Source organism: Acipenser ruthenus, chromosome 41 (genome assembly GCF_902713425.1).
Source record: "Acipenser ruthenus chromosome 41, fAciRut3.2 maternal haplotype, whole genome shotgun sequence".
Taxonomy (NCBI): Eukaryota; Metazoa; Chordata; class Actinopteri; order Acipenseriformes; family Acipenseridae; genus Acipenser; species Acipenser ruthenus.
The window spans coordinates 2,485,630-2,508,419 of record NC_081229.1 but is presented as its reverse complement, the minus strand read 5'-3'; the positions used below and the strand labels follow the sequence as shown (position 1 = coordinate 2,508,419).

The 22,790-nt window shown below is 37.4% G+C and overlaps 2 protein-coding genes and 2 long non-coding RNA genes across 9 annotated transcripts in view; all 4 read right to left on the bottom strand.

The window, feature by feature from the left end:
• LOC131696720 (B-cell receptor CD22-like) overlaps positions 1–8,737 on the bottom strand; it is a 44,706-nt gene extending 35,969 nt beyond the window's left edge. For 2 of the 5 annotated variants that reach the window (XR_009311412.1, XM_059011275.1), the window contains exons 1-5: positions 8,556–8,718; positions 4,630–4,710; positions 3,860–4,210; positions 3,442–3,747; positions 2,779–3,048 (exon numbers count right to left, since the gene is read on the bottom strand). Coding sequence is in view for 4 of the 5 variants with exons in the window: in XM_059011275.1 (XP_058867258.1) it covers positions 2,779–3,048; positions 3,442–3,747; positions 3,860–4,210; positions 4,630–4,675 (973 nt within the window). In the remaining variant the exon portion in view is untranslated. Of the gene's footprint in view, positions 1–2,778; positions 3,049–3,441; positions 3,748–3,859; positions 4,211–4,629; positions 4,711–4,853; positions 4,921–8,555 lie in introns of those variants that run through there. The other 3 variants (XM_059011276.1, XM_059011277.1, XM_059011274.1) reach the window with 2 other exon arrangements.
• A 1,432-nt stretch (positions 8,738–10,169) lies between these two features.
• LOC131709164 (uncharacterized) lies at positions 10,170–14,160 on the bottom strand. 2 transcript variants are annotated; one of them, XR_009311415.1, is made up of 4 exons: positions 13,846–14,160; positions 12,266–12,356; positions 11,403–12,154; positions 10,170–10,846 (listed from the first exon to the last, which is right to left on the bottom strand). It is a non-coding gene; the product is annotated as an uncharacterized LOC131709164 (long non-coding RNA). The 2 variants fall into 2 exon arrangements; XR_009311414.1 differs by lacking the exon at positions 13,846–14,160 and having other exon boundaries at positions 10,171–10,846; positions 12,266–13,557.
• Positions 14,161–14,304: 144 nt separating this feature from the next.
• On the bottom strand, positions 14,305–17,356 carry LOC131709019 (B-cell receptor CD22-like). Its single transcript, XM_059010617.1, has 5 exons — positions 17,295–17,356; positions 17,071–17,151; positions 15,694–16,044; positions 14,825–15,130; positions 14,305–14,588 (listed from the first exon to the last, which is right to left on the bottom strand). The coding sequence occupies exons 2-5, from the start codon at positions 17,114–17,116 to the stop codon at positions 14,305–14,307; spliced, it is 987 nt and encodes a 328-aa protein (XP_058866600.1). The 5' UTR covers positions 17,117–17,151; positions 17,295–17,356.
• A 3,824-nt stretch (positions 17,357–21,180) lies between these two features.
• LOC131709167 (uncharacterized) lies at positions 21,181–22,729 on the bottom strand. The gene is made up of 2 exons (XR_009311418.1): positions 22,328–22,729; positions 21,181–21,771 (listed from the first exon to the last, which is right to left on the bottom strand). It is a non-coding gene; the product is annotated as an uncharacterized LOC131709167 (long non-coding RNA).
• Between the last annotated feature and the right edge of the window lie 61 nt (positions 22,730–22,790).

The following is a 22,790-nucleotide window of genomic DNA, read 5'->3' as shown; positions in this document are numbered from 1 at the left end:
TTCAAACATACACGTAACTAAACAGGAAATAGCAAACTGAGGTTCTAGGATTGACCACTTCCATCCAGGGGCTGATTGAGATTCAAGGATTGAAGTTAGGTGTCTGTTTTGTTTAGTCCAAGATTCAGAAACTAAATTAATATCCCAGCCTGAGCAAGGACGCGTAGCAACATCAGTGCCACGACTGTCAAAGATACGTCAACAGGCATTTCAATAAATAGAAAATGACAAATACAGTTTACAGTATATGTTGTTGAAGCTGACACCCTGGGATCCTTCAAGAAGCTGCTTGATGAGATTCTGGGATCAATGAGCTACTAACAACCAAACGAGCAAGATGGGCCGAATGGGGCCTCCTCTCGTTTGTAAACTTTCTTATGTATCTGAGACATACACACCCTGTTGCAAATACAAACACCACATCTCATTGTAAAGCTTTTTATTCTGATCAAGTTTTCAGCTATTTTGGAGCTACTGATGAAAACAGTGCTGGAAGTGGTGATAGAGAAAGGGACCCTGAATACAAAGGAAGGCTATCCAACACTACAGTTCTGTTCCATTCCCTCCTGAGACACACACATTACTGATGTGACATGTAATCAAAATGAACAGTAAATGGAGATTGCAGTTATGTGGCACTCACATTGCATTAAATGCTCCCTGCCACACCTGGACAGGATTGTGCACGTATTACACAGTATATGTATTGACAATTGATAATATGCATACAAGTCATTCATTTTGATGACTCTGAATACATTTGTAGGTCTGATGTATTTTATTATAGATCGCTGTTTAAATTCCCATTTCACTTCACCTGTGGCTTTAGGGTCAAAGCAAGTCATTGGCTGCAAAGCATGTCACTCACTTGTGAAAGAAGCCCATTGGTTAAAAGAAAGAATGCATTTTATTTTGTCCGGCTCTGTCCCTTTTCATTTGCAATTTTTAATTAACTGCATGAGTGGCCTATGTTGACAATTTCTCCAGATTTTCAGTTGCAGTGGTTTGATTTCATCTGCACAACAAATCAAAACCACAGAAGCAATGGGGCGTTCTGATACATTTGCACACTGCTTTATAATAATACAAATTTAAAAAGGTGTTCTTTCAGAACTGCACACAAGAAACCTACTGAAAATAGTGAATGGAAATACAAGACATACTTCCACTTATCATGAAATATCTGGAGAATTCAAGGGAACAATGCAGGACAGTTAACGTAGGACATTGAGAATGTTTCAAAGGATATTGAGAATGTTTCAAAGCACATTTAGAATGTTTCAAAGGACATTTAGAATGTTTCAAAGCACATTTAGAATGTTTCAAAGCACATTTAGAATGTTTCAAAGGACATTTAGAATGTTTCAAAGCACATTTAGAATGTTTCAAAGCACATTTAGAATGCTTCAAAGCACATTTAGAATGTTTCTTGCCTTCCTTCTTTTCATTCAGAATGCTTCTTACCATCCTTCTGTTCATGGAACACATGGAACTGGAAGCTTGCAGTGCCAATGCGGTTTTTACTCAGACACTGTATAGCCTCATTTTTAGCCAACGGCTCCAGCAGGATGAGTGTGCTTCTCATTGTGTGGTCTTCTAACTTTGAGTTACTGATGCTCACTCTATCTGTGTTGTTTTCCAGTTTATTTCCAGCAATCCTCCATTCAGTGATCGGTGATGGACTCCCACGGCTCACACAAATGCAGGTAATGCTTTCGGTATCATCTTTTGAGCAACTGGATTCATGTGAAATCTGTGGCATGCCTGCAAATAGCAACACACAGACGTATAGGCATCTAATGCACAGATGTCTTTTCATTTTCAGCTATACTGTAGAGTATCTTGGGTATGGATGGCTAATATTAAAATACATTCTTGTTATCTTGTATACGTCAACTAATAACCATACCCAATGAAATTAAAGACACATACACCCTACATTCAGCTGCACGGCTGTCGAGTTCTCTGCCCCATGCTCATTCCTTGCTTCACAGTAGTACAGTCCACTGTCACTCGGGTTAATGTCAGTAAAAGTGAGATTCTGTTCAGCACTTTTCTCGTTGATATTATCTCCCTTCACTTCAAACCAGGTGTAGCGGCTCACTGCTGGGTTTGCATTGCTGCTGCAGCTCAGTGTCACGTGATCTCCTTCCTGTATTTCACCAGAAGGGTTTATTAACACCAACGTGTTCTTTGGTGGATCTGAAAGAGAAAACAGTTCATGTTAGCAAACAACTTTAAAGGAGCAGTCCTTTTACATTTGTAAAGGTAACATTGCGGTTTACAGTGCTTTTACTGTGATTACCATACTATTTACAGCACTGATTTCTAATGCTATTGCTTTTACCATGCTTTACTATGCTGTTAATGCTTTTGCCATGGTATACCACAGTAAATTTGTATAAGGGTTATTTTTCTGATCATCCTTTTCTTCTACCTTGTCTGTTTATCAACACGTACAATGTTTTGGTCAGATATAACATCAAATAAAAAAACAAAAGACGTATAAATACTGCACAAGGGCTTACTGTGATTTCTAACAAACGTCTGCATGTTTGAGGTTTTAGGGATGTAGATGACAATGTCAAATTCACAAGCATCTTTGCATGCTGATATAATGATATGTGTACAGTTTTACAATGTGCTAATCTGATAGTTAAGTGTTTTTCATTTACACTGTGAAGTATTCTGTATAATGCCATTTAATTTTAAAATGTGTTCTTGTTATCTTGTATACAGCAACTAATAACCATACCCAATGAAATTAAAGATACATACATGCTACATTCAGCTGCACGGCTGTCGAGTTCTCTGCCCCATGCTCATTCCTTGCTTCACAGTAGTACAGTCCACTGTCACTCGGGTTAATGTCAGTAAAAGTGAGATTCTGTTCAGCACTTTTCTCATTGATATTATCTCCCTTCACTTTAAACCAGGTGTAGCGGCTCACTGCTGGGTTTGCATTGCTGCTGCAGCTCAGTGTCACATGATCTCCTTCATGTATTTCACCAGAAGGGTTTATTAACACCAACGTGTTCTTCGGTGAATCTGAAAGATATATATACAATGTATTTATGGTATAAAATTAAAACAATATATATTAAATATATTATTTGCAGATTATACTGGATATGAGTTCAATAAAATATTTAATGCAAAGCGGTTGCTACAGTGCCTATGTTTTTTAATTTGCAATGTAGTGTTATAGTTTTCCATGATGTAGTGTGCAATATTAGGGTTTCTCACTTTCTATATTATAAAATCAAAACATTGTTACTGCACTAGGAGAAATTGCAATTGTGAGATTTTCTTAGGATTTAAAAACTGTATTTGTTATATTTAAAAATTGAATAAATCTTAAACAATTATTTGTTGAGTGCCAATGGAAGTTCACAGATTAGATTTGGAAGTGAATTCTTCATTATTGAAGAATTGCCTTACAGAGAACATGAAGAGTCGAGACTTTTCCAGCGCTTTTACTTTCAGACCCCACTGGATACTGCGCAGTGCATGTGATGTCCTTGTTGTGGTGCAGATGTGAGGCAGTGAATGTCAGAACAGAAGATACAGCTTTGGTCCCATCCTGCTGCTCAACCTGCTCTATCTCCACACTCCCGTTCAGAGTGTCGCTCCACACCAGGGTTGGAGGTTCTCTTGGGCACGGGGCTGGAGCAGTGCAGGCTAAACTCGTGGGAGCTCCCTCCTTCACTGCACTCGATGGGCTGATCGCTGGTCTGTCCGGAGAGTCTAGGGAACAAAGGAAACATTTCACTACCTGTCATGGAACTAAAACTCAAATGCATGGCCCTATGAAGCGCTGGTCAATATGAAAATGAATTGAAAACCAACTGGTACTTACCTACAACTTCAAGCCTAACATTCTCGCGAAAGGTGTATTTAGGGGGGTCTGCTCTGAAGAAATAACTTTTTGAATCACTTCTTTTTAAATGATTTATTATTGTGGTGCAATTCTTGTTAGTCACTTTACCAAGTAGCTCTGCTTTCAGGGTTTTCTCGCCATAATGTCTACTGGAGTCAAATACAATATCTCTGAAATTATAAGAAGTCATCCAAATTCCTCTGGCCGGTTCCACCATTGCACTCTCCAACCTCTCTTCAATTGTGAATGTACATGGAATCAGCACACAGGAGCCGCTCAAGGCTTTAATACGCTGCGGCATGAAGGCTTTCAATTCATTGCAAATTATACCTAGAAAAGGCAACACAGATGTTTATTTAGCAATATGTACAGTCAGTTATATAATAATATTTTATAGTTTTGGGGGATCATTTAATTTTTCCTAGTTTTTAACCAATACTAACAGCATTATACTTTTTTACAGTAAAACACTGGTCATTTTGGATGGCTAGCATTGTGTTGTATCTAACTGTGAATGGGACATGCAGTGGGATTCAAAATTATGTTAACAATCATCAAACATCACAAAGGCTCTCATTTACAGTATGCCACAGCTGTGCCCCTCACTAGTATAATAAACCTTCACTGTTATATTCTTGTACATGGGATGCACCCTGCAGATATAACTTCAAAAGACAGATAATTGCATAATTGTTTATAATTGAATATTTTGTCGCCAAATATATATATTTAAAATGGTTAATAAATACCTTGAAAAAGGCAGGAAATCAGAAGCAACTTTTCCGTAGCAATCATGTTCTTGTGTGTCTTTAGAGAACCAAACTGGAAATCTGTGAAAGCACAAGTCTGTTCAGGAATCTACAGTAAAACTTCATCGTAACCAATGTGTGATCTTTCATTGGTCAAAAACATATCTTTAAAGTAAACATGCTTTCAATCAAACATCACATTTAAAGAATATTCTTGAACATACCTCTCTAGTTGAACTGAAAAAGACTGTCCTTCATTGATGTCCGTTTCATACTGTTGGTCAAACTCCCTATTTCCTAGAACTGAAAAGCAGAAGCAGCGGTATTTTTGTTTTCACCACAGAAGCTGTTTTTGTCAGTGTGTTTTATTAAAGTTGATGACTATGAGCTATTGAAAAAGTCAACAAAGTGTTGTGCAAACATCAGATTGCTATTTAGGGATCTCTAGGGTCAATCATATCATTGCAATATGGGGATCCATTTGTTTAGCATGTGACTAGTAATCTTCAGGTTTATTTAATTATACATATATATATATATATATATATATATATATATATATATATATATATATATATATATATATATATATATATATAGTGAGCGTATAGGTGCACACAGGAGAAGCAGACAGTAGTTTCCAACACAAATCATTTTTATTTGGGTCATGAAACTCCCAAGAAAAGGCTTGTTAAAACTGAAAATGCAATCCTGTTCATGAGACGATGACAAAAGAAAATAAACAGTTCAGACAGGATTCATAAACAAAAACAAAAGATGACGTAAACCAACTGGACCATCAATCACGTTCAGCCGGTCCCGTAGAACAGGTTAGTAATGCCAGTTAAAAATGCTCCCAAAAATTACAGTTTTAATATTCTCACCTTAGTACAACTTTCTAAATATTCATTTGTTAAAAATCCATTCATCCTGCAACCACTATCAGTGCAGCAGGAACCACTCTATTTGAGGTCCATGTGACACTTGAGTGGGGGGGGGGGTCCTAATATCTGTTGCACAGGAAGTGTATCTACAGCGTGGTGGAAGGCTACATTCATTTGACCACAGTGGAGTCTGGTCTGCCTTTTCGGATTCAAATCCCTGTCACTGTAATGAGGTTCAAAGAGCTTCAACCACAGCTGCAGACAAGCTCTTTGCATAGTGAGGAAGATGTCTGTTTGCAGAGTACCTGGCCATTGGTTAGGCTTTGTGCTACTGCCACCCCCTGGCTTTCAACGAGAATGACATGCTTAATCTGTTCATTTATCAAGTTTGAAATACACTCGGGAAATTTACATCAGCCTCATTTTCACGATGATGAGTGTAATTTCACTGGTTCAGCAGTTTCAAATGTGACTGATTTAGTCTCTAAGCTTTTGTTTTCATACTTATTTTCTGGTTTGTAAGTATGTCGTAGTTTCTGGAGTGTCTTTGGGGCCATTTTATTACATTCGTGTTTCAAATTTGTGAATACAATCATTGAAATGTTATAAAACTAAAAACAACTAAAAAAATATATACCACTACAATTTGTATTTTTACTTCAAATAACCCTTATAAAAGTTTACCATAGCAAAAGCATAGCAAAGCGTAATGAAGCACAGTGAATGCATGGTAAAGCATAGCAAAGCAATGTAAAGAACAGTGAGGTATGGTAAAGCGTATTAATAAAATGGTGAACCAGGGTAAATTATGATAATGCATGGTATTACTATGGAAAAAGCAGGTAAAAGTGCAAAAATACCTTGCAAAAATACCAGGGTAAACTTGCATGAGGGAATGACTCAAAATGTTGTTCTATAGAACCTCACCTGCATCTCTCGCTAACACCTGACTGTTAATAATGATGACTGTAAGCCATAGCTTTAAACATGCATTCCTAACCCATACCATATTCAAACACATTTCTCAAAAACATAACGCACAAAGAAGACATGTTCACGGCTTCAAATGCAGTCAAACCCACTTTATATCACTGCTGTTAACGTCAAACTGTGTGTAGAAATATCCGGACAGACTAGAAGGGGTGTCAACGAAGCCAGGCTCCTGATAATATCACTTTGGTTAGGATCACACTCCGCAATATGCTTAAAAACACGGGACACAGCAAATGTAACCTACAGTCACGGGTCTCCTGGAAACTTTACAAGGGATTCTAATCAAAGCCAAAGAGAGAGACGAGCGGATTGGCCAGCCGTCCTGATTTATCCTCTTCATATTTTAGCTGGTGCTCCTGGTACCTTCTCTTTTGGGTAACTTCTCTCTGTAAGTTCATTCCGGTGATGTATGACAGCGTCTCACCTCTGCGTAGTCAGATTCTCCTGTCGAGACACTCTTAGCTGCTGTGTTCTCCCTGTTCTTGGCAGGGCAGCCTTTCATCTCAGCGTATTCATTTTCCTCTATGGGGGGATCCGTGACTTCCCTCTCACTTCCTGCTGTCCCAGGACGCTTCACCTCAGAATATTCAGTGCTGTATCGTGAGGCGCGTTTAGTGCCGCTCTCCTGGTTGCCAGGTTTCAGTTTGGAGTAATCGATGGAGGCCTAGTGAAGGTTTTCTTCCTGGCCTCCCTGTTGGTGATCTTCAGTGGCTGCTGACCTGTTAGTGTATATTGCGTTCTCCTCGTCATCTTGAGGGGAGCTCTGCAAAACACAATCGAACTGGCCTAAGCATTGCAGGATTGTGGGTTCATAGATTTATAGGGAAAAAGCTATACTGTAGGGTATCTTGGGTATGGATGGCTAATATTAAAATACATTCTTGTTATCTTGTATACGTCAACTAATAACCATACCCAATGAAATTAAAGATACAAATGTATCTTTAACTGTCCTGTTGAAATGTATTTTTGTTTACGATTGTGAGTCGCCCTGGATAAGGGCATCTGCTAAGAAATAAATAATAATAATAATAATAATAATAACAATAATAATACATACATACATACATACAACATGCTACATTCAGCTGCACGGCTGTCGAGTTCTCTGCCCCGTGCTCATTCCTTGCTTCACAGTAGTACAGTCCACTGTCACTCGGGTTAATGTCAGTAAAAGTGAGATTCTGTTCAACACTTTTCTCTGTGATATTATCTAGACTACTGCAACTCCCTCCTGTCTGGCCTCCCTGCGTCCGCCACCCGTCCGCTCCAGCTCATCCAGAACTCCGCTGCCCGCCTGGTGTTCACTCTGCCTCGCTTCTCCCACGCAACTCCACTCCTCCGCTCACTCCACTGGCTCCCGATCACCGCTCGCATCCAGTTCAAGACTCTTGTACTAGCCTACAGATGCCTTGACCAGACTGCACCCAGCTACCTCCAGACCCTCATCTCTCCCTACACCCCCACTCGACCTCTCCGCTCCGCCTGCACTAGAAGACCTGCTCTACCTCCTCTACGCTCCCCTGCCTCCAGAGCCCGCTCCTTCTCCACCCTCGCTCCGCAGTGGTGGAATGACCTTCCTACAGATGTCAGGACCGCCCAGTCCCTGACCACATTCCGGCACCTCCTTAAGACTCACCTCTTCAGACAGCACCTGTAGAACTCCTCTGTTTTTCCCCTGGGACACTATCACCCTTCCTTAAATGCGCTTTATTTGCTCTTATCTGCCCCCTATTTTACTGCATTTAATCCTGTACTTCAGAGTACTGTAATCTGCCAAGTGTTTAATCTGTAGTATTTTGTAGTTAATCATATCCTGATGTAACTATCACTGTCGCTGTTATCTGCTGTATTATTGAAATGTATTTATCTTACTCTTATTGTATGATTACTTGTACTGTAACACTTGAAATGTATTTGCTTACGATTGTAAGTCATCCTGGATAAGGGTGTCTGCTAAGAAATAAATAATAATAATAATAATAATAATAATAATAATAATAATAATAATAATAATAATAATAATAATAATAATATTATTGAACATACCTCTCTAGTTGAGCTGAACAGACTGTCCTTCACTGATGGCTGTTTCACACTGTTGGTCAAACTCCCTATTTTTAAAACTGAAAAGCAGAAGCAGCATAATTTCCGTTTATTCAACAGAAAGCAGCATCAACCACAGAAGCTGTTTTTTTGTCACTGCTTTTAAAGTAGTCACTTATTTATGAACTACTGAAAAAGCAAACTAAAACTGTTCTGCAAACACCAGATCGCTATTTAGGGATCTCTAGGATCAATCATATCATTGCAATATGGGGTTCCATTTGTTTAAAGGCACTTAAGCATGTGACTAATAATTAACAAATAATATCAGGGTGATTTATATATATATATATATATATATATATATATATATATATATATATATATATATATATATATATATATATGCACTATTAACATACAATTATTAATGTGTTAGTGAGGTAGTTGTTATCCATTAAGATTAAACTAAAGCATGACTCAAATATTAACCCATTAAGTGCCAAATACATTTTTTAACAAAATCACAAGCTGTGTTCATGTCATTTGATCCATTACACTTAGACTTTTGCAGTTAACAAAATTAGAGTAAGTTATCATGTGTTGGTTTTCAATGAGAATGACATGCTTACTCTGTTCATTTACCAGGTATAGAATTGAAAATGCAGTAAGGAAATGCAGATCAGCCTCATTTTAACGATGAGTGTCATTTTACTGGTTATACAGTTTCAAATTTGACTGATTTAGCCCAATTCAGCTTTTGTTTTGATAACAGAAAGGCCAGTTTTCTTTCTGGTGTGTACGTAGTTGGGCTTTGGGTCCAAATCTACCAATAACCACGAGCCATTGTATTGCATTTGTGTTTTAAACAGCAGTAATGGTTCATGGAATCTTAGTTCAATGCAATTGAAACTATTTATTTCGATGCAAGTATAGATGCATAATATTTCTTATATTAATCAATTGTCCTCTCAGGACACCCAGTTTATACTTTAAAACTGAAGTGTTTCCCAAAGGAATTGCTACCTGAAATAATGAATGGTTAATGTTACCCAGGCAAGAGAGAGTGTAGGTTGCCCATGATAATGGTAACTATCTCCTATTCATTAATCACTGGTGATCCGGTGGTCAAAGAAAGGGGCTTGATACCAGGAGGTTCCTGGTTCAAATCCCAGCTCAGCCACTGACTCACTGTGTGTGACCCTCAGCAAGTCACTTAACCTCCTAGTTCTCCATCCTTCGGAGGAGATGTAAAAACCAAGGTCCTATTGGAAGTGACTCTGTAGCAGCACTTGTGATGCATAATTCACCCCCTAGTCTCTCTCTGTAAGTTGCTTTGGATAAAAATATCTGCTAAATGACTAATTAATAATAATAATAATAATAATAATAATAATAAAAATATTCATGAGAAATATGCAGGTTGTCCAGGGAAGTTTTCCCCAGTATTCACAGGACAAAGTATCCCTGAATAAAGAAAATGTTGCATCAATATTTAAGATTTTTTTTTTTTTACAGTGTAAAATTAATTTAAATGCAACTTGACCTGAAATATATATATATTTTTTTTTTTTGGGGGGGGGGTTGGTAAACTCTCCAGGTGATAAGGACTTATGAGAGCCAGTAATCACACCAGTAAAAATGCTCACTGCTCCAGTATTTCCATGTGTAAATGACTGCTCCAACACCAAGACGAGAAAGAAATTTCATTATTTATTTGAAATTAAAACTGAGAAAGACATCACCCCTCAAGAAATATAAAATACATTGGAATATATTGTAAAATATGTGTTTAAAAAGTGCAGTGTATTGTAGATGACTTATCTACCGTATTGAACACCTTACTGATGATACAATATATGTAGCAGGTCATGATTGCTAAATATATTCAAATACATTCATAAATATATTATTTAAAAAAATAAGCGCTTTTTTGGCTTTACAATATTGTGAAATAAAAAAAAAATAATAAAAAATACTGTGTGAAATACATTTTGACTGGAGATGCACATTTTTATATCTGTGCTTTAAAACAGAATTGCATTCTTTTGCCATAAATGAAGCTCCAGTTCAATAAAGCCTCTTAAAGCTAAGGAAACAGTGAAGGACTAAAGAGTAGCATTACTGTTCACAAAATGAAGGCAGTACATTTTAACAGCCGCCAGCATTATCAATTAGAGCAAAGATTTCCATCCTGGTTACTTCTTGCATATTTCTTCATAGTCTGAGGAAACAGCTGATGTGTTCAGTGCAGTATAAGTGCCCTCAGCGTCTTCCTTTGAGTTCTGACCGGCCTGAATTAAAAAACCCAACAACATACAGCACAGTTAAAACTTCAAGTTCAGTGTCAAAGCATCTGTCCTTATTCATTGTCGTTGCTCCTTTCAATGTGTAACATGCAGCAGCAGAAGCAGTCAGTGTAGTGGAACAATACTTGAGTGTAGGGCTACCATATGACAGGAAGGTTCAGGATTTTCAATATCCACCCCAATGCATTCGGGTAAGTGTAGTTCTACTGTGAAAGGTACCTGAGACAGGTAACGTGTACCAGAAATCATTGGGGTGTGAGTTGAAAGGCCTGAACTGTTCTAAACTGTCCCAGTGTAAATGGAGTCATATGGTAACCCTACTTTAGTGGAATCCTGATAAATAATCACCTACAAATACACAGCTATAGATAATTATACAAAACAGACAATACATGAAGGACTCATGTTAGATAACATAAAGTATCCCTTAATGGGCATACTGTACAGAGTTTGAATGTTTGTTCTTCATTAAATGATTCATGTCTAATATTGAGGGGTTCCCAGTATATTCTCTACTATCATGTTACTCTGTGTTACTCACGTTTGAGAGCTGGAGATCCCCAAAGGGGTTATTTTCTCTGCCACGATGCTCAGCCTATAGAAACAATCCAACCCAAGATTTCAAAACCGTTACAACACCATTTTATTTGCAATCTATTCGTTTTATTTGAGTTTAATCACTAAAATACAGCTATGGGCAAAAGTTTTGCAGCGCCCAATAGAATGATCTAATTTTGCTTCATGAAGTCGAATGAAACCTGCTGAATAATGTTACGTTAACATATTGAACTACATACCGCTTTGCAGTTTGCCATATACTCAACGGAAAACTGACAAAAATGTGACATTTCAAAATCTAACATAAAATACTACTCTACTACTATTATGGCTTCCTGTGGAGTTTTTGCGATATCATTTTGTAGTTTTTTTTGATTACATGATAAAAGATATTTGATTATTATTTGATTACATGATAAAAAATAAAAGATCTAAATTACGTTCATGTAGTTTTTTTTTCTTTTTTTTTAGTGATGTCTCAATCCTAAAATTCTAGGTGATGCTAAACTTTTGGCCACAGCTGTAAGCTTAACAATACTACAGAATCACTGGCTGTTCCTCATCACTAAATGTAATGCAAATATTACTTAAGAGTCTATAAAGGGGTTCACAGTATAGAGACAGCTGCTGTCCTAGTATTTTAACAGTTCATATATTCTAATAGAACATAGAACCAGTTCCACAGTATTAAGCAAAACTGAGCAAATGAAAAAATCCAGACTTACCTTTCTCTTTCTTTACACACACATGAAATGAAAAATGAAAATATATGTTAACGGTACATTGACAACCACATATGTGAAGTAACAACCACACATACTTTATGTTTAGTGTTCAAAGACATACCTTTTCATTATGAATACAACAACCAAAATGGTGGCTAACATCTGAACAGCCGCTGTTCCCATGACAACATAAATACATGGAGTTGCAGGAGCTGAAAGGACAGAAAGGTTTAAAGCAACAAACATGTGTAGCTTTTTCAAACATACACGTAACTAAACAGGAAATAGCAAACTGAGGTTCTAGGATTGACCACTTTCATCCAGGGGCTGATTGAGATTCAAGGATTGAAGTTAGGTGTCTGTTTTGTTTAGTCCAAGATTCAGTAACTAAATTAATATCCCAGCCTGAGCAAGGACGCGTAGCAACATCAGTGCCACGACTGTCAAAGATACGTCAACAGGCATTTCAATAAATAGAAAATGACAAATACAGTTTACAGTATATGCTGTTGAAGCTGACACCCGGGGATCCTTCAAGAAGCTGCTTGATGAGATTCTGGGATCAATGAGCTACTAGCAACCAAACGAGCAAGATGGGCCGAATGGGGCCTCCTCTCGTTTGTAAACTTTCTTATGTATCTGAGACATACACACCCTGTTGCAAATACAAACACCACATCTCATTGTAAAGCTTTTTTTTCTGTTCAAGTTTTCAGCTGTTTTGGAGCTACTGATGAAAACAGTGCTGGAAGTTGTGATAGAGAAAGGGACCCTGAATACAAAGGAAGGCTATCCAACACTACAGTTCTGTTCCATTCCCTCCTGAGACACACACATTACTGATGTGACATGTAATCAAAATGAACAGTAAATGGAGACTGCAGTTATATGGCACTCACATTGCATTAAATGCTCCCTGCCACACCTGGACAGGATTGTGCACGTATTACACAGTATATGTATTGACAATGGATAATATGCACACAAGTCGTTCATTTTTATGACTCTGAATACATCTGTAGGTCTGATGTATTTTATTATAGATCGCTGTTTAAATTCCCATTTCACTTCACCTGTGGCTTTAGGGTCAAAGCAAGTCATTGGCTGCAAAGCATGTCACTCACTTGTGAAAGAAGCCCATTGGTTAAAAGAAAGATGCTTTTGTGCTTTCATTGGGCCACTTAATCAACTTCTAAAAAGTCGAATGCATTTTATCTTGTCCGGCTCTGTCCCTTTTCATTTGCTATTTTTAATTAACTGCATGAGTGGCCTATGTTGACAATTTCTCCAGATTTTCAGTTGCAGTGGTTTGATTTCATCTGCACAACAAATCAAAACCACAGAAGCAAAGGTGTGTTCTGATACATTTGCACACTGCTTTATAATAATACAAATAAAAAAAGGTGTTCTTTCAGAACTGCACACAAAAAACCTACTGAAAATAGTGAATGGAAATACAAAAAAAAATTATCAGCTTAATTCCTGCTGATACAGACATACTTCCACTTATCATGAAATATCTGAAGAATGGATTTCCAGGGAACAATGCAGGACAGTTAACGTAGGACATTGAGAATGTTTCAAAGGATATTGAGAATGTTTCAAAGCACATTTAGAATGTTTCAAAGCACATTTAGAATGCTTCAAAGCACATTTAGAATGTTTCTTGCCTTCCTTCTATTCATTCAAAATGCTTCTTACCTTCCTTCTGGTCATGGAACACATGGAACTGGAAGGTTGCAGTGCCAATGCGGTTTTTACTCAGACACTGTATAGCCTCATTTTTAGCCAACGGCTCCAGCAGGATGAGTGTGCTTCTCATTGTGTGGTCTTCTAACTTTGAGTTACTGATGCCCCCTCTATCTGTGTTGTTTTCCAGTTTATTTCCAGCAATCCTCCATTCAGTGATCGGTGATGGACTCCCACGGCTCACACAAATGCAGGTAATGCTTTCAGTATCATCTTTTAAGCAAATGGATTCATGTGAAATCTGTGGCATGCCTGCAAATAGCAACACACAGATATGACGTATAGGCATCTAATGCACAGATGTCTTTTCATTTTCAGCTATACTGTAGAGTATCTTGGGTATGGATGGCTAATATTAAAATACATTCTTGTTATCTTGTATACGTCAACTAATAACCATACCCAATGAAATTAAAGACACATACCTGCTACATTCAGCTGCACGGCTGTCGAGTTCTCTGCCCCATGCTCATTCCTTGCTTCACAGTAGTACAGTCCACTGTCACTCAGGTTAATGTCAGTAAAAGTGAGATCCTGTTCAGCACTTTTCTCTGTGATATTATCTCCCTTCACTTCAAACCAGGTGTAGCGGCTCACTGCTGGGTTTGCATTGTTGCTGCAGCTCAGTGTCACATGATCTCCTTCATGTATTTCACCAGAAGGGTTTATTAACACCGATGTGTTCTTTGGTGAATCTGAAAGAGAAAACAGTTTGTTAACCAACAACTTTAAAGATTACTACAGTAAAAGCAATCCTTTTACAGTGGTAAAGGTAACAGTGCAGTTTACAATGCTTATACTGTGATTATAATGTATAAAATCTATTTATAAGATTAAAACAATATATATTACAGATATTATTTGCAGATTTTATTTGCAGATATTATTTAGATTTGGAAGTGAATTATTCATTATTAAAGAATTGTCTTACAGAGAACATGAAGAGTCGAGACTTCTTCAGCACTTTTAGTTTCAGACCCCACTGGGTACTGCGCAGTGCATGTGATGTCCTTGTTGTGGTGCAGATGTGAGGCAGTGAACGTCAGAACAGAAGATACAGCCTTGGTCCTATCCTGCTGCTCAACCTGCTCTATCTCCACACTCCCGTTCAGAGTGTCGCTCCACACCAGGGCTGGAGGTTCTCTTGGGCACGGGGCTGGAGCAGTGCAGGTTAAACTCGTGGGAGCTCCCTCCTTCACTGCACTCGATGGGCTGATCACAGGTCGGTCCGGAGAGTCTAGGGAACAAAGGAAACGTTTCACTACCTGTCAGAGGAATACAGAACGGGGTGAAAACCCCTCACTTATAAAGAGTGTTTATTTTTGCGATTTATTTTGCCTAATCTTATTTTGTAGTGGTATTTGTTCTCTTTCACCCACAGTATGCAAGTGCTTAATTGTATCAGAAAAGGGCGAGGGGCTTAGGGTTATACCATGTAAAATGATTTACACATTAAGTACATTGTAACTATGCATAATCACATTGTAATTATGTGTAAGTACACATGTATTTACTAAGTAACTACTTTGTAAATACACAGTAATTAGAGACATTTAATGGAAAGTTTTACCCAAAATATTTATAGATTATGACGTATGTTACTAGTCTTGTAAAAAGCTGTTGGGTTATCTGAGAGACAGACGGTTGTTTTTGTAAAACTAAAACCCTCAACCCGAAATATACTGTATATGTGTCTTTGTAATAGACCACCATCAATCCTGACCTTCATGGAACTCAAATGCATGGCCCTCTGAAGCGCTGGTCAATATGAAAATGTATTGAGAACCACCTGGTACTTACCTGCAACTTCAAGTGTAACACTCTGAGGAAAGGTGTTTTTAGGAGGTACCGCTCTGAAGAAATAACTTTTTGAATCACTGGTTTTTAAATGATGTATTATTGTGGTGCAATTCTTGTTAGTCACGTTACCAAGTAGCTCTGCTTTCAGGGTATTCTCGCTATAATCTTTACTGGAGTCAAATACAATATCTCCTACATTTGTAGAAGTCATCCAAATTCCTCTGGCCAGTTCCATCATATCGTTCTCAAACCTCTCTTCAATTGTGAATGTACATGGAATCAGCACACAGGAGCCGCTCAAGGCTTTAATACGCTGAGGCATGAAGACTTTAAATTCATTGCAAATCATACCTAAAAAAGAGAAAATGTATGTTTTTTTTAGCAATACTGTACAGTCACATATAATATATTATAGTTTTCGGTGACATATTTTATTTAATCATTTTATTTTTCCTAGTTTTTAACCAATACTAACAGCATTACTCTTCTATTTACACTAAAACACCCGTCATTTTGGATGGCTAGCATTGTGTTGTATCTAACTGTATTGTGAATGGGACATGCATTGGGATTCCAAATCATGTTAGCAATCAAACATCACAAAGGCTCTCATTTACAGTATGCCACAGCTGTGCCCCTCGTTAGTATAATAAACCTTCACTATTATATTCTTGTACATGGGATGCGCCCTGCAGATATCACTTCAAAAGACAAATAATTGCTATAAATCCTATAATGTACAGGATAATATTTTATCAGTATAGTTGAATATCCCCACCCCACCCCAATATATATATATATTGTGATAACTTGCCCCCACTTAGGTTCGTTGCCCCTTTACAGATTGACCCAGACACAGAAAATTGGGGGTTCAGCGCTTCCGCGCACTTTTAATAATACAAATAATAAACAAAATACAAAACAAAAACAAATACCTAGCTCCTTTGGAGCGCTAACTAAAACTCAGGAACACCTATACTATAAAGTAGGACGGCTAAGCCGTTTCCCCACCAAACAAAAACCCAACAAATTAAAACCACACAGGTTTGACACGGCACTTACTTCAGTATTACTGCTCGGAGACAGAGCACACCATCTGCCTCCTTCTACTCAGCAGCAATGAGCAGACTAGCTGCCTCTCTTAAATACCCTGCACCTGATCCTAATTTAAACAATAATTACCAGGTGCAGGGGATAATTAACAATAAACCATTTAACAAACAAATGTGCATTCTCACATGTTTCATGCAGGGAGGATTAACCCCCTCCCTGCTGTGTTACAATATATATATATATATATATATATATATATATATATATATATATATATATATATATATATATATATATAAAATATTTAAAATGGTTAATACATACCTTGAAAAAGGCAGGAAATCAGAAGCAACTTTTCCGTAGCAATCATGTTCTTGTGTGTCTTTAGAGAACCAAACTGGAAATCTGTAAAAGCACAAGTCTGTTCAGGAATCTACAGTAAAACTACATCGTAACCAATGTGTGATCTTTCATTGGTCAAAAACATATCTTTAAAGTAAACATGCTTTCAATGAAACATCACATTTAAAGAATATTATTGAACATACCTCTCTAGTTGAACTGAACAGACTGTCCTTCACTGATGGCTGTTTCACACTGTTGGTCAAACTCAGTTTTTAAAACTGAAAAGCAGGTGCAGCAGAATTTCCGTTTATTCAACAGAAAGCAACATCAACCACAGAAGCTGTTTTTTTGTCACTGCTTTTAAAGTAGTCACTTATTTATGAGCTACTGAAAAAGCAAACTAAAACTGTTCTGCAAACATCAGATCGCTATTTAGGGATCTCTAGGATCAATCATATCATCGCAATAGGGCAGCAGTGTGGAGTAGTGGTTAGGGCTCTGGACTCTTGACCGGAGGGTTGTGGGTTCAATCCCCAGTGGGGGACACTGCTGTTGTACCCTTGAGCAAGGTACTTTACCTAGATTGCTCCAGTAAAAACCCAACTGTATAAATGGGTAATTGTATGTAAAATAATGTGATATCTGTATAATGTGAAATAATGTATAATGTGATATCTTGTAACAATTGTAAGTCGCCCTGGATAAGGGCGTCTGCTAAGAAAGAAATAATAATAATAATAATATGGGGTTCCATTTGTTTAAAAGCACTTAAGAATGTGACTAGTAATTAACAAATAATATCAGGATGATTTTATTGTACCTTGTTTTATCTACACTATTGAGATAAAATAAACGTTTATTAACCCTTTGCTGCCCTGTCCAATATAGTCATTAATGCTTTAATGTTGGATATTGTAGAGTCATTTTTACTTGTTACTCTGGTTGTCTTTTTGAACTTCAATACATGTAATGTAAGCGTAGATGCTATAAGACAACTAGAGTACCAAGTAAAAATGACTCTCCAATATCCAACATTAAAGCAGTACTAACCAAGCATTGTAAAACATTCTGTTCCCTTAGCATTACTTTTCAAAAGATTGTTCATTTCTTTCTTGCCACTACTTCATTTCTGGGTAGCGCTCTTAAAGTGAGTGTGAGGCTGACGTATGTGTGCTAATACTCATTGCACAGGAAGAGAATGCATGTGGTTCAATGCGTTTGCCTAGAGTGAAAATAGTCTTGAACAAGTGGACAATTGTTGCAGCTATTGCTTTTCTGCAATGGATATAGTGTCTTGTCTCGTACACCATTAAGCATTTCACAGGAAATACACAACCGTATTTGTTTTATACTGTGCAGTAAATGCTTTACTGATTTCTTGCAAGTAATTTGTAACCTATAAATACTGCAGTTGTCAGTCCTGTGACACCCATAACACCTTTTTCTGTGGTCGTATTAATTTTCTCAGCATCATGTTTAAAATGGTCTGTTTTTGTTCCACCACATCCTTCTGTGATGTGCTGATAAACAGAGAGGGAGAGTCATTTAGTACAGTAATAGAATTAAGCATTAAGCCACAACACTGGGTATGATTGACATGAGAGACTAAAACTAAGACAACCAGCTGACAGTTGCCTCAAACTAGGTCTCCCAGTGGTCTCCCTGGAACCAGGTTTCAAACCACTGATCCTGAAAAAGCATCTGCGGGTTCCCTCAGCTTTACAGATGATCTTAACCTAATGTTACCCCCAAAATGTGTTTCTGCAAAGTGCAGTGGCAACAGCTTTTAATTTTAAGGCTAGTAAACATGTATGGATTTCCCACTGTGAGTAAACTACATGATATTAAGTGGGCAATGTGCATGCATTTTGACCACAGTGGAAAATATAAGCAGTAGCATGAGTTTGTGTGTGTGTGTGTGTGTGTGTGTGTGTGTGCGTGTGTGTCTCAGTGTGGGTGTGGGTTGCTATTTCAAAACAAGAAAACTCATTTGATACCACATATTCATGATAATTTCACACATGCACTTACACAAACACCAAACAAGTTGCTAAGTTAACTTGGCCTTAGATGCAGAATGATGAAGCATTTGAAAGAAGATAACTTTCAATGCAGAATGTAATGTTGCAGTATTTGGAACTAATAAATGGCAATGATTGTTAAAATTCAATCATAGTCTGGTCACATCATTATAGCGTATATACAGACGTGCTCAAATTTGTTGGTACCCTTACAGCTCATTGAAATAATGCTTCATTCCTCCTGAAAAGTGATGAAATTAAAAGCTATTTTATCATGTATACTTGCATGCCTTTGGTATGTCATAGAATAAAGCAAAGAAGCTGTGAAAAGAGATGAATTATTGCTTATTCTACAAAGATATTCTAAAATGGCCTGGACACATTTGTTGGTACCCCTTAGAAAAGATAATAAATAATTGGATTATAGTGATATTTCAAACTAATTAGTTTCTTTAATTAGTATCACACATGTCTCCAATCTTGTAATCAGTCATTCAGCCTATTTAAATGGAGAAAAGTAGTCACTGTGCTGTTTGGTATCATTGTATGCACCACACTGAACATGGCCCAGAGAAAGCAAAGGAGAGAGTTGTCTGAGGAGATCAGAAAGAAAATAATAGACAAGCATGGCAAAGGTAAAGGCTACAAGACCATCTCCAAGCAGCTTGATGTTCCTGTGACAACAGTTGCAAATATTATTAAGAAGTTTAAGGTCCATGGAACTGTAGCCAACCTCCCTGGGCGCCGCTGCAAGAGGATTATCGACCCCAGATTGAACAGAAGGATAGTGCGAATGGTAGAAAAAGAACCAAGGATAAATGCCAAAGACATACAAGCTGAACTCCAAGGTGAAGGTACGTCAGTTTCTGATCGGACCATCCGTCGCTTTTTGAACGAATGTGGGCTCCATGGAAGAAGACCCAGGAGGACTCCACTTTTGAAAGAAAAACATAAAAAAGCCAGACTGGAATTTGCTAAAATGCATATTGACAAGCCACAATCCTTCTGGGAGAATGTCCTTTGGACAGATGAGTCAAAACTGGAGCTTTTTGGCACGTCACATCAGCTCTATGTTCACAGACGAAAAAATGAAGCTTTCAAAGAAAAGAACACCATACCTACAGTGAAACATGGAGGAGGCTCGGTTATGTTTTGGGGCTGCTTTGCTGCGCCTGGCACAGGGTGCCTTGAATCTGTGCAGGGCACAATGAAATCTCAAGACTATCAAGGCATTCTGGAGCGAAACATACTGCCCAGTGTCAGAAAGCTCTGTCTCAGTCGCAGGTCATAGGTCCTCCAACAGGATAATGACACAAAACACACAGCTAAAAGCACCCAAGAATGGATAAGAACAAAACATTGGACTATTCTGAAGTGGCCTTCTATGAGTCCTGATCTGAATCCTATCGAACATCTATGGAAAGAGCTGAAACTTGCAGTGTGGAGAAGGCACCCATCAAACCTGAGACAGCTGGAGCAGTTTGCTCAGGAAGAGTGGGCCAAACTACCTGTTAACAGGTGCAGAAGTCTCATTGAGAGCTACAGAAAACGTTTGATTGCAGTGATTGCCTCTAAAGGTTGTGCAACAAAATATTCCCATCATTTTTGTCCATGCCATTTTTATTTGTTTTCTTATTTACAATATTATGTTGAATAAAAAATCAAAAGCAAAGTCTGATTTCTATTAAATATGGAATAAACAATGGTGAATGCCAATTACTTTTCTCAGTTTCAAGTTATTTCAGAGAAAATTGTGCATTCTTCGTTTTTTGTGGAGGGGTACCAACAAATTTGAGCATGTCTGTATATATGCACTATTAACATACAATTATTCATGTGTTAGTGAGGTAGTTGTTATCCGTTAAGATTAAACTAAAGCATGACTCAAATATTAACCCATTAAATGCCAACTACATTTTTTTGACAAAATCACAAGCAGTGTTCATGGGGGGTTGGTAAAATCTCCAGGTGATAAGGACTTATGAGAGCCAGTAATCACACCAGTAAAAATGCTCACTGCTCCAGTATTTCCATGTGTAAATGTCTGCTCCAACACCAAGGCAAGAAAGAAGTTTCATTATTTATTTGAAATTAAAACTGAGAAAGACATCATCCCTCAAGAAATATAAAATACATTGGAATATATTGTAAAATATGTGTTTAAAAGTGCAGTGTATTGTAGATGACTTATCTACCGTATTGAACACCTTACTGATGATGCAATATATGTAGCAGGTCATGATTGCTAAATATATTCAAATACATTCATAAATATCTTATTAAAAAAAATAAGCTTTTTTTTGGCTTTACAATATTGTGAAATAAAAAAAACAATAAAAAATACTGTGTGAAATACATTTTGACTGGAGATGCACATTTTTATATCTGTGCTTTAAAACAGAATTGCATTCTTTTGCCATAAATGAAGCTCCAGTTCAATAAAGCCTCTTAAAGCTAAGCAAACAGTAAAGGACTAAAGAGTAGCATTACTGTTCACAAAATGAAGGCAGTAAATTTTATCAGCCGCCAGCATTATCAATTAGAGCAAAGATTTCCATCCTGGTTACTTCTTGCATATTTCTTCATAGTCTGAGGAAACAGCTGATGTGTTCAGTGCAGCATAAGTGCCCTCAGCATCTTCCTTTGAGTACTGACCGGCCTGAATTCAAAAACCCAACAACATACAACACAGTTAAAACTTCAAGTTCAATGTCAAAGCATCTGACCTTATTCATTGTCGTTGCTCCTTTCAATGTGTAACATGCAGCAGCAGAAGCAGTCAGTGTAGTGGAACAATACTTGAGTGTAGGGCTAACATATGACAGGAAGGTTCAGGCTTTTCAATATCCACCCCAATGCATTCTGGTAAGTGTAGTTCTACTGTGAAAGGTACCTGAGACAGGTAAAGTGTACCAGAATGCATTGGGGTGTGAGTTGAAAGGCCTGAACTGTTCCAAACTGTCCTAGTGTAAATGGAGTCATATGGTAACCCTACTTTAGTGGAATCCTGATAAATAATCACCTACAAATACACAGCTATAGATAATTATACAAAACAGACAATACATGAAGGATTCATGTTAGATAACATAAAGTATCCCTTAATGGGCATACTGTACAGAGTTTTAATGTTTGTTCTTCATTAAATGATTCAAGTCTAATATTGAGGGGTTCCCAGTATATTCTCTACTATCATGTTACTCTGTGTTACTCACGTTTGAGAGCTGGAGATCCCCAAAGGGGTTATTTTCTCTGCCACGATGCTCAGCCTATAGAAACAATCCAACCCAAGATTTCAAAACCGTTTCAACACCATTTTATTTGCAAGCTATTCGTTTTATTTGAGTTTAATCACTAAAATACAGCTATGGGCAAAAGTTTTGCAGCGCCCAATAGAATGATCTAATTTTGCTTCATGAAGTCGAATGAAACCTGCTGAATAATGTTACGTTAACATATTGAACTACATACCGCTTTGCAGTTTGCCATATACTCAACGGAAAACTGACAAAAATGTGACATTTCAAAATCTAACATAAAATACTACTCTACTACTATTATGGCTTCCTGTGGAGTTTTTGCGATATCATTTTGTAGTTTTTTTTTATTACATGATAAAAGATATTTGATTATTATTTGATTACATGATAAAAAATAAAAGATCTAAATTACGTTCAT